The sequence below is a fragment of the Alosa sapidissima genome, chromosome 11 (assembly GCF_018492685.1).
Source record: "Alosa sapidissima isolate fAloSap1 chromosome 11, fAloSap1.pri, whole genome shotgun sequence".
Taxonomy (NCBI): Eukaryota; Metazoa; Chordata; class Actinopteri; order Clupeiformes; family Clupeidae; genus Alosa; species Alosa sapidissima.
Genome location: NC_055967.1, coordinates 20,458,012 through 20,472,784, shown reverse-complemented (window position 1 = coordinate 20,472,784; position 14,773 = coordinate 20,458,012). Strand labels below are relative to the sequence as shown.

Genomic DNA, 14,773 nt, shown 5'->3' with positions numbered 1-14,773 from the left:
GAGATATATATCTTTTCGCAATAGAAACTTTTTGAAAGCTGACTGAAAACTTGACTAAGAAAAGAGGCCACCTACTGTAGAATATCCTTGCTGGAAGGACTTTTTTTGTGGAAGATTGCCCTTGAATTCTAATATGAAGAGAAATATTATCAACAAATACTTACAATTCAGCTTCTTCTACAGATTTATTTCTAAAACCCTAACCCATGAGTGAAAGATTCCAACAGAACATGATTTAGTTTATAATTAAGTTCTCTTAGACTTTGATCATATTTAAACGCCAGTAAAATAATCCCTTGGATAAGGTTGTGTAAACAAAAACAGTGAGGACACACCAAAAAAATCAATCTACTGTATAACATATACAAATATATAAATAAAAATCACTGTGAACATACTAGACATTTTACAGCTATGGTGCATTTGAGTGCAAGATCAGTAGTGAGGCTTGTAAACTCACAGTTGATCCTTGTGGCTCTCCACGTCTTGTCCAGACCGTTCTGCTTGGCCAGTTCGATCTTAAAGGGCTCGCCGTTGGGGGAGATGTCCCTGTCCCTGCCGGCCAGCGTGAACACGTTGAGCTCCTTGGCGTCCTCACACACCCGCACCACCGAGGGGTACACATAGGGGGCGTTGTCGTTGACGTCCTGCAGGGTGATCACCAGTGTACCGGTGCCTGTGGCCGGTGGGTGACCTGCAGGTACAGGGAGACACAGAAGGAGGGAGAGAAAGACGGAGAGAGAGAGAGAGAAGGGAGGGAGGGAAGAAGAGAGAGAGAGAGAGAGAGAGAGAGAGAGAGAGAGAGAGAGAGAGAGAGAGAGAGAGAGACTTGACTTTAACATAACCTTGGCTGAAACATTCATCTCAGGGCACATTAGAAGTTTGCATTGATTACGACTGACAGTTATTGGTGTACAAAACCACCAAGTCCCTTGCACATAAAGGGAAAATGCATTAAACATGCATGCAACACAAAACCAATAACTTACAAACTAAGAACAAAGGAACTCTTTTATGGGCGATGCCCTTCTCCATCTAATAGCCAGGGAGGAGGCTGAGCATTTCTGTTCCCTTGACTGCCCTCAGTCTTACACTCTGATCGCTTCATGTTCAAACAGAGCCGATATGGGAGTTTGAAATGACACTTGAGGCGGAGGGAAACGCACTTAACATTAAACATGGGGCACAAATATCCCGGCCATTTGAGGAAGGACGCCTTCGGCCCTTTAAAACTGAACCTAGCCAAGCGGCTCTTCCTGGTGGGGCTGAGACCGATAAAAGGCCATGACTGACCGAGGGAGACTCAGGAGGCTCATCAACGTCCCAACAGCTCACTGACCACCGCCAAATAAAGAGCCATGCTAAGAGCTCCATTACAGCGCTCATTCGCTGCACGTTTCTCACACTGCTTTAATAGCAATCCAGGAAGTCTGTAATTGTATTTGTATTCATTCATAAGTGTTCTCAGAATGGATTTACGGCTAAGTGAAAGCTTGCGGTCGGGGAGGAGTTGATTACCTCAAACAAAGCCATATGGCTCCCATTTCATAAATTGCTCCACCTGCCAACAGAGGATTTATCAAGCAAAGATCTTCCCTCCCCGACCCGTGGAGCCGATTTCAAGTATGTTGTGGCGCGGTGAGGAAATGAGCAACGGAAGTGTTTTGCTGCTCTGGAAACCATGTTGCGAGGAATCTCTGAGTGTATGGCGAGCGTAGAAAAAACATCCCGATTGATAAAAACAACAGTAACAGAGTGCCGTGGCCCCCATCAGAGACACGATTCGGAATATCAATCTACAGGCGATAACACATTCCACTGTCTCTTTCAATTTCTGCACTCCTAATCTCTTTTCTGCACCCCCACCCCCAACCCATCCATGTACCCCCCACATCCCAGAACAAACGTCTCATCATTTTCCACCCTCCATCAATAGCTGTGAGCGGCGCTCGATTTTATGGGGCAAGCGTATCAAAAAACAAACTGCATGTCATTTCCAAACCCCAGCGACATGAATCACGGGGCTCGTAGTTGTGGCTCTCGTTCTCGCTCCCGCTCTCTCTTTCCCCGCTCTCTCTCTCTCTCTCTCTCTCTCTCTCACTCTCTCTCTCGCTCACGCTCTCTCTCTCACTCTCTCTCTCTCTCTCGCTCTCGTCTCGCGTCTGAACGGGGGCCTGTGCCCAGGCACTGCACTTTAGATCAGATTATGCTTTATTGGATCAGGAGTCTTCTCAAAAACAAAAAGGGAAATGTACACACACTCTCTCCCTCCTCTCTCTCTCTCTCTGTTTGTGTGTGTGTGTGAGTGTGTCTGTGTGTTTTTGTGTGTGTGTTTGTGTGTGTGTGTCTGTGTGTTTTTGTGTGTGTCTATGTGTGTGCACATTTATGTTTAGGTTTGTGTGGGACTGTGGGCGTGTGTTTGTTTGTTTGTTTGTGTATTTGTATGACCAGCACTCTCTCTCTCACAGTGTGTATGAGTGGTTGTGTGTTTCTGTGTGTGTGTGAGTGTGTGTGTGTGTGTGTTTTGCGTGTGTTTGTGACTGTGTGATAGATTAGGAATATACGGATAATGAAATTACATTCATGCAGTTGTGTTTTCATGTATTTACCAAGCACAAAAGACAGAAAAAGAAAGAAATCCACCATTATGAGGAATAGCAAACCATCCCTTGGTTGAGCGATTACATTTTGGGTCAGACCTGCATTTAGAGGGAGGCCTGATTCTGCTCTCCTCTGCTTTGTCGGGCAGATCTCTGTTACTGCTAATGAAATTAAACCTCCTGTGGTCAGTGGGGAATGGAGACGCCATGCAGGTAACAAGGAAAGGATGGAGCAGAGGAAGAGGAGGAGAGGAGAAGAGAGGAGGAGAGAAGAGAAGGGTGGAGTGGAGAGGAGAGGAGAGGAAAGGAAAGGAGAGGAGTGGAGAGGAGAGGACAGGAGAGGAGAGGAGAGGAGAGGGGATGGAAAGAGAGGACAGGAGAGGAGAGGAGAGGAGAGGAGTGGGGATGGAAAGAGAGGACAGGAGAGGAGAGGAGAGGAGAGGAGTGGGGATGGAAAGAGAGGACAGGAGAGGAGAGGACAGGAGAGGAGAGGAGAGGAGAGGAGTGGGTGAAAACAGCATTGCTGTAAATGTCAGCAGGGATGAAGAACAGCAACCCTTGGCTGAGCCCTCCGCCACCGCCCTCTCCTACAGCCACGCTATCGCACAGGCTTTTGACAGCATCTCAATTGACTCGCCAGACATGAACACACACAGTTTAGTTTCTCCATCACACACACACACACACACACACACACACACACACACACACACACACACACACACCTAAACACACATACACACAAATGCCAGTGAGGAAAAACAACAGAAAGCTCAGGCTAATGCTTCAGAGGCTAGGCACACATAAGCCTCTGGGGCCACAGACAGCCAGCATCATGAGGGTGAAAACAGCAGCCTGTGCTGTCATGTCAAACCCACCATAGAGAAGATGAGCAATTACTGCCTCTCTACTGATCCAAGCTGTCACTTCTTTAGACCCACTCTTTGTCTCTTACACACACACACACACACACACACACACACACACACACACACACACACACACACACACACACACACACACACACACACACACACACACACACACACACCACACACACACACACACACACACACACACACACACACACACAGTCACAGTAAGCTCTGTATGCGGATAAATACACACCCTGGTTAGTCAAGTCACACTGACCAGTAATTCAGGAGAGGCTGTGTGTCAAGACATCCAGTGTGCTGACAAATCCAAATCCACATTGAGGGGTGTGACCGTGGCTTAGCAACTGGACTGGCATTGAATTGTCAAAAGAAAAGAATTCTTAACAAAAGTACAAATAGGAAGAATAACAAAGAATATGGTAAATTAACCTGAAATGCACATATGGTCTGCTTTTCATCTGCACAGCACATGACCTGATTGGTCCTTTAACGACTTATGAATTACTTTATAAATATAATGTGCTCGTACTGTAACAATAAGTCTTCAGGATATGGGGTTATGAGTCAGCCATGGTTACCATCAGTAATGTGTTATGAAAGTGCAAGCACATTACATGGCTAATGACTTCAGTTATTACTTCAGATGTCTTCAGACTTCAGTTTGTCTTAAATCACTATAGGCCTTCAACAATGCACGGTGCAATGCAACTTGACATGTAACATGACACAAACCTGACACCGCATGACTACCACAGTGTGAGAACCCAGATATGTTATAGAGAAGTCAGACCCAAGAGTCAGTTGGAACGGCTGCGGGAGTGCAGTGGGGGAGCAGGTCTAGAGCTGCACCGGTGTAACAATGGACGCCCTGACAGGGACTAAACAAAGGGTTGTCATGGCGAATGGAACCCATGAAATGCAGTGGGATTCCGAAGGTGTGTTCCTCATTAAAAAGATGTGACACATACCAGGGCAAAAGCTGAGCCCACAACAAAGACACAGAGAGATGAAGAGCACACATACAAGAGAGACAGACATTAAAAAAATAATATTACTCTTAAAACACACACACACACACAGACACAGAATTACACAGCGTTAATAAAACATGTTATAAGATGAAAGGCAATAATAATTATTATTATAGGAATGATGATGTAACACACAATAAGAATACAACATACATAAAAAGAAATATAGACATATAGAAGTGCACACACACACACACACACACACACACACACACACACACAATCCCAGATATCTTTACATGAACACATTAAAGCAGCTTAGATTGGTGCTTGCCTTTCCATGGTGAATGCTTTTTTCTCCCCTTTTTTTCTTCTTTTCTTTTGATGAAGTGTCAGGGGAATGAGAGAGAAAGATGGTGCGACAGACAGGGAGAGAGAGAGAGAGAAAGAGAGAGAGAGAAATCTATGCCAGAGATGAGAGGAACAAAGCAATGCTAGAGCGACCAAGCATTCAGCGCCAGACCGCCAGCCTTATGAAAATACATTTCACCATGAGCAGTATAGCAGCAAAAAACCCTGTGTGTCATCAACACACCCTCGCTTTGGCCTCGACTCTTTCCCCGCTTACACAGACACACACACACACACACACACACACACACACACACACACACACACACACACACATTCTCACATGCACGCACACAAACACACACAAACACGCATGCACACACACACACAGACACACACACACACACACACATTGAAAGAGACCGTGAAAGGACAATCTTCTAAATTCCAGTCTTTTGCAAGTTCCAAAGCCTGGGAGATACAGCAGCGATAATGCATGAGTGAATGGTAGCTCTCAGCTAAGCTCGGCATTTGGATTTGCTTTTCAGATTGCAGGGAGACCAAGCCAGGGATGTGGCTTTTGTTTATCTGGGGGTCTGATGCGACCGCGGCTCAATGCTATGTATAGATTGAGCTATTCTGAGCTGAGATTGATAGGAGAATCACAGTTATTTTCCAATGTCACTTCTATTCACTCGTCCGGCGACACAAGAATCTTCAGAAAACGAGAAACAAAAAATGCTGTCAAGCAATCTGGAGATAGAGAGAAGGGTGAAAGACAAGAGGAAATACACACACACACACACTCACACTCAAACACACACACACACAACACACACATACACACACACACTCACACTCAAACACGCACACACGCACGCACACACGCACACACACGCACACACACGCACACACACACACACACACACACACACTTGTGAATATGTTAGGCCAAGAGAACCTTTTAAATTCCATATTTTTCCTGTTTCAAGCACTGTTTTTTATTCATATTAAGTTGATTTTGAATTTTGCAGGCAAACTATTATCAGCTGAGTGGTGGTTGAGCACATTCTTTGCAGCTTGTGGCTCTCTATGAAGTACAGTAGGCTATTGACATCAACCCCTGAAAGACCAGCTGAGGGAGGACAGAAAGGGAGGTGTGTACAGTAGTCCACTTGTCGGACTTCTCTTGCGTTTAAAAAAACACACTTTTATCTATTTTCTTCTGCAGGAGCTATTGGTTAGCTGATATGGCATGTAAGCCAAAAAAAATCTTGTACACAGCTTCAGTGCGTTCACTTTTAAAATTCTCTCTCATCATAGAGACTTGCAGGGTGGTAGGACAGAAAACAGATGTGGTAGGAGTTACTCCTCAAGCTGGTTTGTGTTCTTCTCTTCCCCTTGGCTAGAGGACATTGCTGAGGACATGTATCTTTACATTGATGCATGGCAACACATTTGTTTGTTGTGGTGATTATAACACACACACTACTACACACTACCACACACACACACACACACATATACCCAATTCAAATACACACATGCACACCCATAGATATACATACAACACCATGCTTACAGGAATATATGCAGATATCTCACACACACACACACACACACACACACACACACACACACACACACACACACACACACACACACACACACGCACACAATTTCAAAAACAGAGTTTACAAACTGTACTTCTGAGAGATTGTGGGGAGCCATAGATTGTGGTTATGAAAGCTTTCAGAGTAAATTTAGACTAGTGGCATGCATATTTTGCTTTCCCAGAGTGTTGCACCTTGTCACCACCCCCCGCCCCCTCTCCAGAAAAACAAGCTGAATAGCTCAGTGCATCCTCACCACTAGGCCTTTCGCTTCGTTTCTGGGCTCTTTCAGACAGGCTGTGAAGAGCTCTGCTTACAGGGGCTTTTAGAGTTCATATGCTAAAACGGGCAGTGGGACTCGGAAAACACATAATGAAGCAGAGTTCAGCCTAGGTACAGCCTACTTACTAGGCTAGAGATAACTACTGATGTGAGTGTGTTTCTTCATTCACACAGACTCCAAAAAGGAACTTGAGATAAAAGCAATAACACTCCCCTCTCTACACCCTTCAGTTGACCACAGAATAATGGAGGTGTTTGTCTTTGTTCATCCCACACAAACACAAACACACACACACACACACACACACAAAAAACCCCACACACACACACACACCACTTCATCAGTCCTCCTCTCCTAACTATCGTCATCATCTTCATCATCATCATAATCAGCACCTTCGTCAGTGTGAGCAGGTAAACAGCCTCCGTCTGAGGCGACCTCTAACTCACATTGTCTCCTCTTCCTCCGTCTCCCCCGTACACTAATACCTGTATGCTCATCATCTCTGCGCCTCGCTTCCCTCAGACAGTCATTCAGGCCAGCATCCGTCTTAGAGATGGGCCATTCTCTAGACACCAAAACATTGTGATGTTCGTTTAATGCCGGGGTCAGAATGTAACACCTCCTTGGTCATAGATCATATTTCAAGGGGGGGGGGGGGGGGGGGGGTGTAAAAATGAGCAATGCTTTTGTGGTCTTTGGGGAGAACACACATGATTGCATTTTCCATTAGGATTTAATATAGAGTATCATGTGTGCCTGCTTGTACATGTGTATGTGTGTGTACATGTGTGTATGTGTGTGTGTGTGTGTGTGTGTGTGTGTGTGTGTGTGTGTGTGTGTGTGTGTGTGTGTGTGTGTGTGTGTGTGTGTACACGTGAGTGTATGCGTTCATCTGTGTGTGAAAGTGTGGATTTGTTTGTGTGTGTGTGTGTGTGTGTGTGCTAGAGTGAGTTCATCTGAGTGTGTGTGTGTGAGTGTCTGTGTTCCTGCCTCTGAGCCCAGGCTGTCATTGCAGGCTAATTCAGCATTAGCTGACTGATGTGCATGCTTGCGATGATGATTACTCTTTTGACTTTCACGACAAAACACACTTCAGACGGATCTCTCATTTCACACAGCTAATGGAATTCTGCCGAGGAAAATAAGACGCGTGCGCCGACACTAATAAAATGCTCGTCTGAGATCACAGCTCTCGCTCTGTCTCTCTCAGGGTGCCCTTACCTGTGTGTGCTCACGCGAAACACACCACCACCCACGGACACACACTTCACTGTCCTGTCAGACTGAAGCAGGTGACGCCTTCTTATGATGTCCATAACATTCTCTAACTCCGTTTTCAACTTCATCAACTTATTCTTTCACCTCGAGGCATTCTTTCGTGTGTCACTTAGGTAGCATTTCAATTTCACCTCCATATCAGTTGTGGTTGGACCTGATCCCAAACCTTCCTCCTCCTCCTCCTCCTCCTCCTCCTCCTCAGGAGTGTGATTTACAGCGTAAAGTATCAGAGGCCTTGATGAAAGTCACACCGTCAGAAACAAAGGGGAACAATTTGGTTGAATATGGTATGGCATATATGAGGTGTTGCAATGGAAGTTATTATACAGCACATGTATATTCACACTCGCTAAAGCTCTCCCTCATCCCACCTCGCCTGCCACACCGACTCCTTATTGAAAACAAATCCATGTATTAAACATAATGCAGTATTAAGAGGCATGGCACGCGCGCACACACACACACACACACACACACACACACACACACACACACACACACACACACACACACAGTGTGTGTGTTTCATTAACTCACGGATTGGGATAAATGCAGAGACCAAATTGAAATTTCCCTCACGGGATCAAAAGAGTATTTATACTTATATATATATACTTATATACAGTATGTATGTCATATATATATCTATATCTATCTATATCTATATATATATCTATATCTATATCTATCTATATATATATATATATATTATATTTTATTACACATACATGATGCATGCAGGTTGTTTCTAATGACATACATATATATGCATCATGTATGCATAATAATAATAAAAAATTAAATCTGAGGCCCAGGAGGGGTGGAGAGACTCCTGAAGCCCTTCTGTTCCAATGACAAATTGTGTACAAGATATGATGGGCAGCAAAGCCGAGGTGTCAGTCAGACGTGGCTCTGGCAGGAGTGTGACTGATGGTCTCTCTCCTCAGGCCAGAGGCCTGGTACACAGGAAGTTCAGGTGTCGGCTCTCTGGCAGGCGCCGTGCGGCCCAGGGCATTGTGGGCCAGTAGTGGAGGAGAATGAGAGGGCCAGCAGAATGATTGACTTCAACTGCTGAGAAAATAATCCTTTGCTGCAGGCGGTCGGGTATTGCTCTCTCTCTCTCTCTCTCACTCTCTCCAGCACACACATACACACACACACACAGTGACTGACTTCTCTTTCTCTCTCTCTCTCTCACACTCTCTCACACTCTCCCCAGCACACATAGGCACACACTCACACACACACACACATACTGACTGACTGACAGACATACACACATAACACATACACTTTCACATTTCGACTCTTTTGTGATTTCTCTTGTGATTTCTCTTCTTTGTTATCAGTAATGAACATTCTGGTGCATTTAACCTTTCTCTCTTTCTCTTTCTCTCCCTTCTCCCTCTCTCCCTGTCGGGCTGGAGGTTGGCACTGGCTGCTCTGAGTCGAGTCAGCATCTGGCCTTGCATAGCATGCTGGGAAAAGCGCGGGCCCAGACCTGCTGCTCCTCGTCTCGAAACAGATGCTCTCCGAGCCGCGCCGCACCACCAGAGAGAAGAAAACACGGAGAGAACAGGAGAGAAAGAAAGAGAAGAAAAATAGATGGCAGAAAAGAAAGAGAGAGAGAGCGAGAGGAGGAGGAGGAGGAGGAAGTGTAACACTGTACTGAATTCACTAATTAATACCAGGTTGATTAATCACGTAATTAAAATGAACACATAAGGAAACATAGGGGAACAAACAAATCCCTCTTTATAGGCGACCAAGCCCTTAGCTCACACTATGACCCACAGACCATGAGTCTTTTGACCTAATAAACTGATTGAAAGATAGACAGAACAAGAGAAAGAAAGAAAGAAAGAAAGAAAGAAAGAAAAAGAAGAAGAAAGTAAGCCAATAAGAGACATTCCACATGCAGATAATACCAATGCTCTCTCTGATGCTTTGGACGTTGCTTGACATGGTAATCCTTAATGGTAATAGAATTTTCGGAGAAAATGAAGCCACTGCAAGTAAATTACAGGTCGCAAGCGTTGTCTGCTATGACATAATAACTGAACAAAGCAGAAATGGATGAGCCAGATGGATGGAGTTATTCTTTCCTGTGATGAGAGAGAGAGAGAGGGGGAAAGAGAAGGAGGGAGGAACAGATCAGGGCTCTGTGATCGGCTTCGGTGGGAACATGGCAGCGCATTTGAAAAGATAGAGTCTTGAATCACAAGAGACAGGCTGAGACATGACTGACTGAGCTCGCTAAGAAATGGAGATGGCTTGGCTCCAGGGACAGCATACAACTGCCAACTAGACGAATAGACAAACCACCAACTAGACGATTTTTGATCAGATACTTGTGGTAAGGAAAGCCCATTCTATTTGGCCAGCAAAGTGAGGTTATCAGCTGTTAAAATAATGCTCACCTGTTTGGGCTTCAGTGTTTGTATGGCACCTGGTAAGGTAGCCTCAAAGTTGTCTAAATACATGCTCTTGGTATACTGTGTCCAGGGATGAGCAGTATTTCTAATATATGTATTTAAAATACGTATTTCAAAAACAAAATATTATTTTGTAATTTGTATTTTATTGAGATGATGAAAATGCCTTCATATTTTGTATTTTCAAAATACTGTAAAATACAAGGACTTGAGTTCACAAGTTTATATTGCAACACTTGAGTTTGCTATTTTCCTTTCTTTTTTCTGTTTTACAGTTTTTTTTCTAGACTTTAAATTTGTCTATGTTCTCTGACCTGTGAAATATTTCAGTGCTATGGTAACTTGACAAGATATCTCAAACAAGGACATTTCCAATTTTGCACATTTTAAATAAGAAATGATTGATAATGTCATAATAATTGGCTTCTAATTGGCTCAACTGATTGGATGGTATTAATGTGACAACCTGATTTTTATTTTTACTTTTTTTTGTATTTACATTGATAGAGGTTGTGCACACACTAGTTTCAGATGTATACAAATTTATTCAACTGTGATGAAATTCACCATAAGTGTGGTAGTGATGGTGTTAAATAACTTAAAAAGGTGAAAATGCTACCTACAGTAGTTTAAATGTCTAAATAAGTAATCTATTTGGATTGTTTGTCTTTGAGTTAATAATAATAATTGTCACTGATTCATAGTGGGCAATCTATTACACCAACTGTCGGTGGGTGCTGTGGCTAAACTGGCTTCCTGGGGGCGAGGTCTCGGCTGAGCAGATTTACTGATGGCTCCCTGGAGCAGCCTGACTTTATGGACCTGACATTTCTAAAAGGCCGTAAGGGGAGAGATCTCATGGGCAAAGTGCTCTCCCGAGGCTCCGCCAACAGGTTCCATGTTCCATTTCCACAGACTCCAGTAGTGTTTTTTCAGAACCTCTCATAAATCTTCAAAGTATGCAGAAAGGTGAAAAAAAAAACATCATATTGTTTCCATTTTAGTTTTCACTGGGATTGCAATCCGGACCGTTATGGGATTACGATTTGGATATCCTTTGCCGCAAACCCTCATGGAGAGACATCCTGATGGGCACTCAGATCAGCAAGGAATGGGAAATGGCTTTGGTGATGGTGTCCAAAATATGATCTGGTGTTTTGTTTTGTTTTTGCTGTAGTCTTGACAAGAAAAGCATGTCTTTATCAACTACTTGTAACCACCATGACAAAATATTCCCAAATTGACCTCGGATCTAATAAAAAGTCTAATGAAACATCTCAAATGAAATACTTTTTTTCTTTTCATGTTTCAAATGAATTCCCATGCGCTCCCATTCTCAGACATGATGAATACTATCCGGTTGTTAAGTCATAATGCTATAATGTTCTGATAACTGTCCCATAGCCACTTATTTTTCTCCATACATAGTAAAAGAAACTATTTTTTTCCCGCTATTCAGAATAGCCTTCAGATAATTGCCATTCTACTACTCACTTGTTGTCTCAATCTAATAAAATAATTTTTCATTGAGGCCTGGACGTTACCCCTTGATTATATCATCTGTCTGCACAGCTACAGTAATTACTCTGTTAGAGTGAAGTGATTTTTTACACTTACTAAAACGGAGGTGATGGTGACAAGATTTAAAGATTGTGAGAACTGGCTGGCTGTGATAATAAACGTTTTGGACGAAAAACCTGTTAGGCCTTGTGATGTTCGGCTTAACAACCGGATGTGGAGGTTGATTAGCCTGTGAGTGCTTTCCTTTTAAGAAGCTAGTTAGGAGTAGAGCCCGACCGATTTATTGGCGGGCCGATATTATCGGCCGATATTAGGCATTTTCCATCGGTATCGGCATTTATAATGGCCGATAAATGAATATTTTAAAAATAAAATAAAAACGGAAACACCCTTTAACCATGTCATGAGTGTTGACGTTGTATAGTTTGTCCACCAGAGGGCACTCTACACCACCCCTGCTGGCAACACTCGTGTATAACGCGCTACACATCCTGCAACCTGCTGATCCAGCCAGAGTCGGGCAGAGAGAACCAGTTAACCGTGAGTGAGATCATCGGTGAAGTGTGTTCATGGTTGGTCACGAGACATACATTGCTTGAATAACAATTAAAAGAACTCAAATAAGCATGACAAAATTCGTGAAAACAATGTTCAGTTTTGCTGCTGTTAAATAAGCCGAGAGTGAAGCGGAATTAGCTAGTAATTACGTTACGTTGTTACAGTGTAGTTGACTGTCTGTCCTTTTAACTTTTGACAATGTGACTGAAGATGTATTTCTTTAATAGCGTAACAGTTATAGCAGTGAGACGTATCATCTCTCCGCGGCCTGTTATTTTGAACGCGTATGTTTTACAATTTGCAGTATGACCTTATCCATTGCTAAACTATGGCTCATCATAGACTAGCTAACCACAAAGCTAGCTAATGCCATGACTATGAGTGGAAGACCCCTAACATTAACATTAATGAGCTTGGAAACCACAACGAACTTTTCTATTCTATTCTATTCTATTCTGCCTAAATAAAGTAATGATTACTGTATTTATAACTAGTATATCTGTAGTTACAGTCCCTGCATTGTAAAATGTAAGTTAGATGTGCGAGGAGTGAACATTTAGACATAGAGAAAAAGTATCAAACGTAGCTTGTGCATAAAAGTTAGCTTTTCTTTTACACGTGTGTGAAATCCAATGACGCCAAGTGTGCGTTTCAGACTGTCGTTCAGCCGCAGCATTAACGAGTTACATAATGGATTTAGATCACTAAATAGTAGGTTTTAGAAGGCAGGCAGCAACTGATGATTGAAAATGGTTTGATGTAGCTTGATGGAAATAATTTTAAAAGTGCAGGTAAAGGGATAAGCAAGCTGACATTGTAATTATAAGGTAGCTTATAAGGCAATAGGGACTAATTATTACACACGCACACTCAAAGACTAAGTTTCATATCTTAAGTTTCTATTTTTTTACATTTTATTTATCAGAACTTTAATATATTTTGATGTTCCTCTGTTCCACTGTGACAATATTATTTAAAAATAAACAAGTTTGTTTTTAAAATGCATTATCATATTATTTTAGTCAATACACATAAATAACTACAAATAACTAATGTTAGGGAAACCTGTTAATGTTTTGTTGCGCGTTTCTGAAAAGAAAAAAAATATATCGGCCGATATATCGGAATATCGGATTTTTAAATCAACAAATATTTGTATCGGTATCGGCCTTCAAAATCCTTTATCGGTCGGGCTCTAGTTAGGAGAAAAACCTTTCCATCATTCCTCTCTTTTTCTCTCTCTTTCTTTCATCTGGAGGACGGGGTACTGACCCCTCTCTTTCTGGGGTGAGTCAGCCTTAGCTCCATGGAGAGGGTGAGAGAAACAATGAGGACGTGGCTTCATTAGTTGAGTCTGTGTTCTGAACAGCCCTCTTTCAAAAACTTCAAAGAGACAGAAATAGAGAGAGAGAGAGAGAAGAGAGAGTGAGAGAGAGAGAGGGAGCATATTTCATATTTCACCCCTCTAAAATTACCAAAACCTAAAGAAGGATTCTCAATATCAAAGAAAAAGAGAAGAGGATCAATAACGTAGCAATATGGCCTTTCTCTCCACTTTCCCTTCGTGTTCCTGTGACTTGATTCAGAGAAGAACATCTCAGACAGTGACACACAGTAGGCCTAGCAGCAGCAGCTAGAAAATAATAGAAAGAAAAATAATACCATCCAAAAAGCAACCCTCAAAGAACCAACAGGAAGAAAGCGTGGTGAGCCTCTACTTTATCTTCTTGAAACTAGCACAAAGAATCAATTACATCAGAGTACAACCTTCTCTGTTAGCTAAAGGCTATCTACCTAGCTAAGTACATACTCAAGCAACATCCAGGGACTCAGATACCACTCAAATAGAACGCAGGCCCAGTACCACAAACCTGCGCCTCTAGACATAAGACAATGACTCATACCATAAAGTCATTTGCAAGCATTACAAACAATTAAAAAATAGGAACATTTCCTGCAATGGAAGACAGTTACCAATCTACAAAGACGGAGCTATTAATAATAATACCTTCCTCACGGTAAGTTTATACCAAAACAGAACTGTTATGTTTCAAGGGAGCAAAACAAGACTTAGCTCTGTCCAGCAAGACATGAACATTATAATCAGAAGGAGTCAGAACGAGTCATGCAAGGCATAGGCAGTCTATCTGAAACACACAGTGCCAACCAGCAACTAGACAGGGAACAGTTCCACAACCTCAAACAGGAGTTCACAGCATGTGTGAAGGAGTTATGGGGATAAATTAGAGACCTGCGACAGGACA

The 14,773-nt window shown here is 42.8% G+C and overlaps 1 protein-coding gene across 1 annotated transcript in view; it reads right to left on the bottom strand.

Annotated features, from left to right (window-relative positions):
- Window positions 1-191: 191 nt before the first annotated feature.
- The window catches only part of cdh13 (cadherin 13, H-cadherin (heart)), a 450,477-nt gene continuing 435,895 nt past the window's right edge, over window positions 192-14,773 (bottom strand). Inside the window, exons 12-13 of the mRNA XM_042110513.1 lie at window positions 461-694; window positions 192-199 (exon numbers count right to left, since the gene is read on the bottom strand). Coding sequence (XP_041966447.1) covers window positions 192-199; window positions 461-694 — 242 coding nt within the window. The remainder of the gene's footprint in view (window positions 200-460; window positions 695-14,773) is intronic.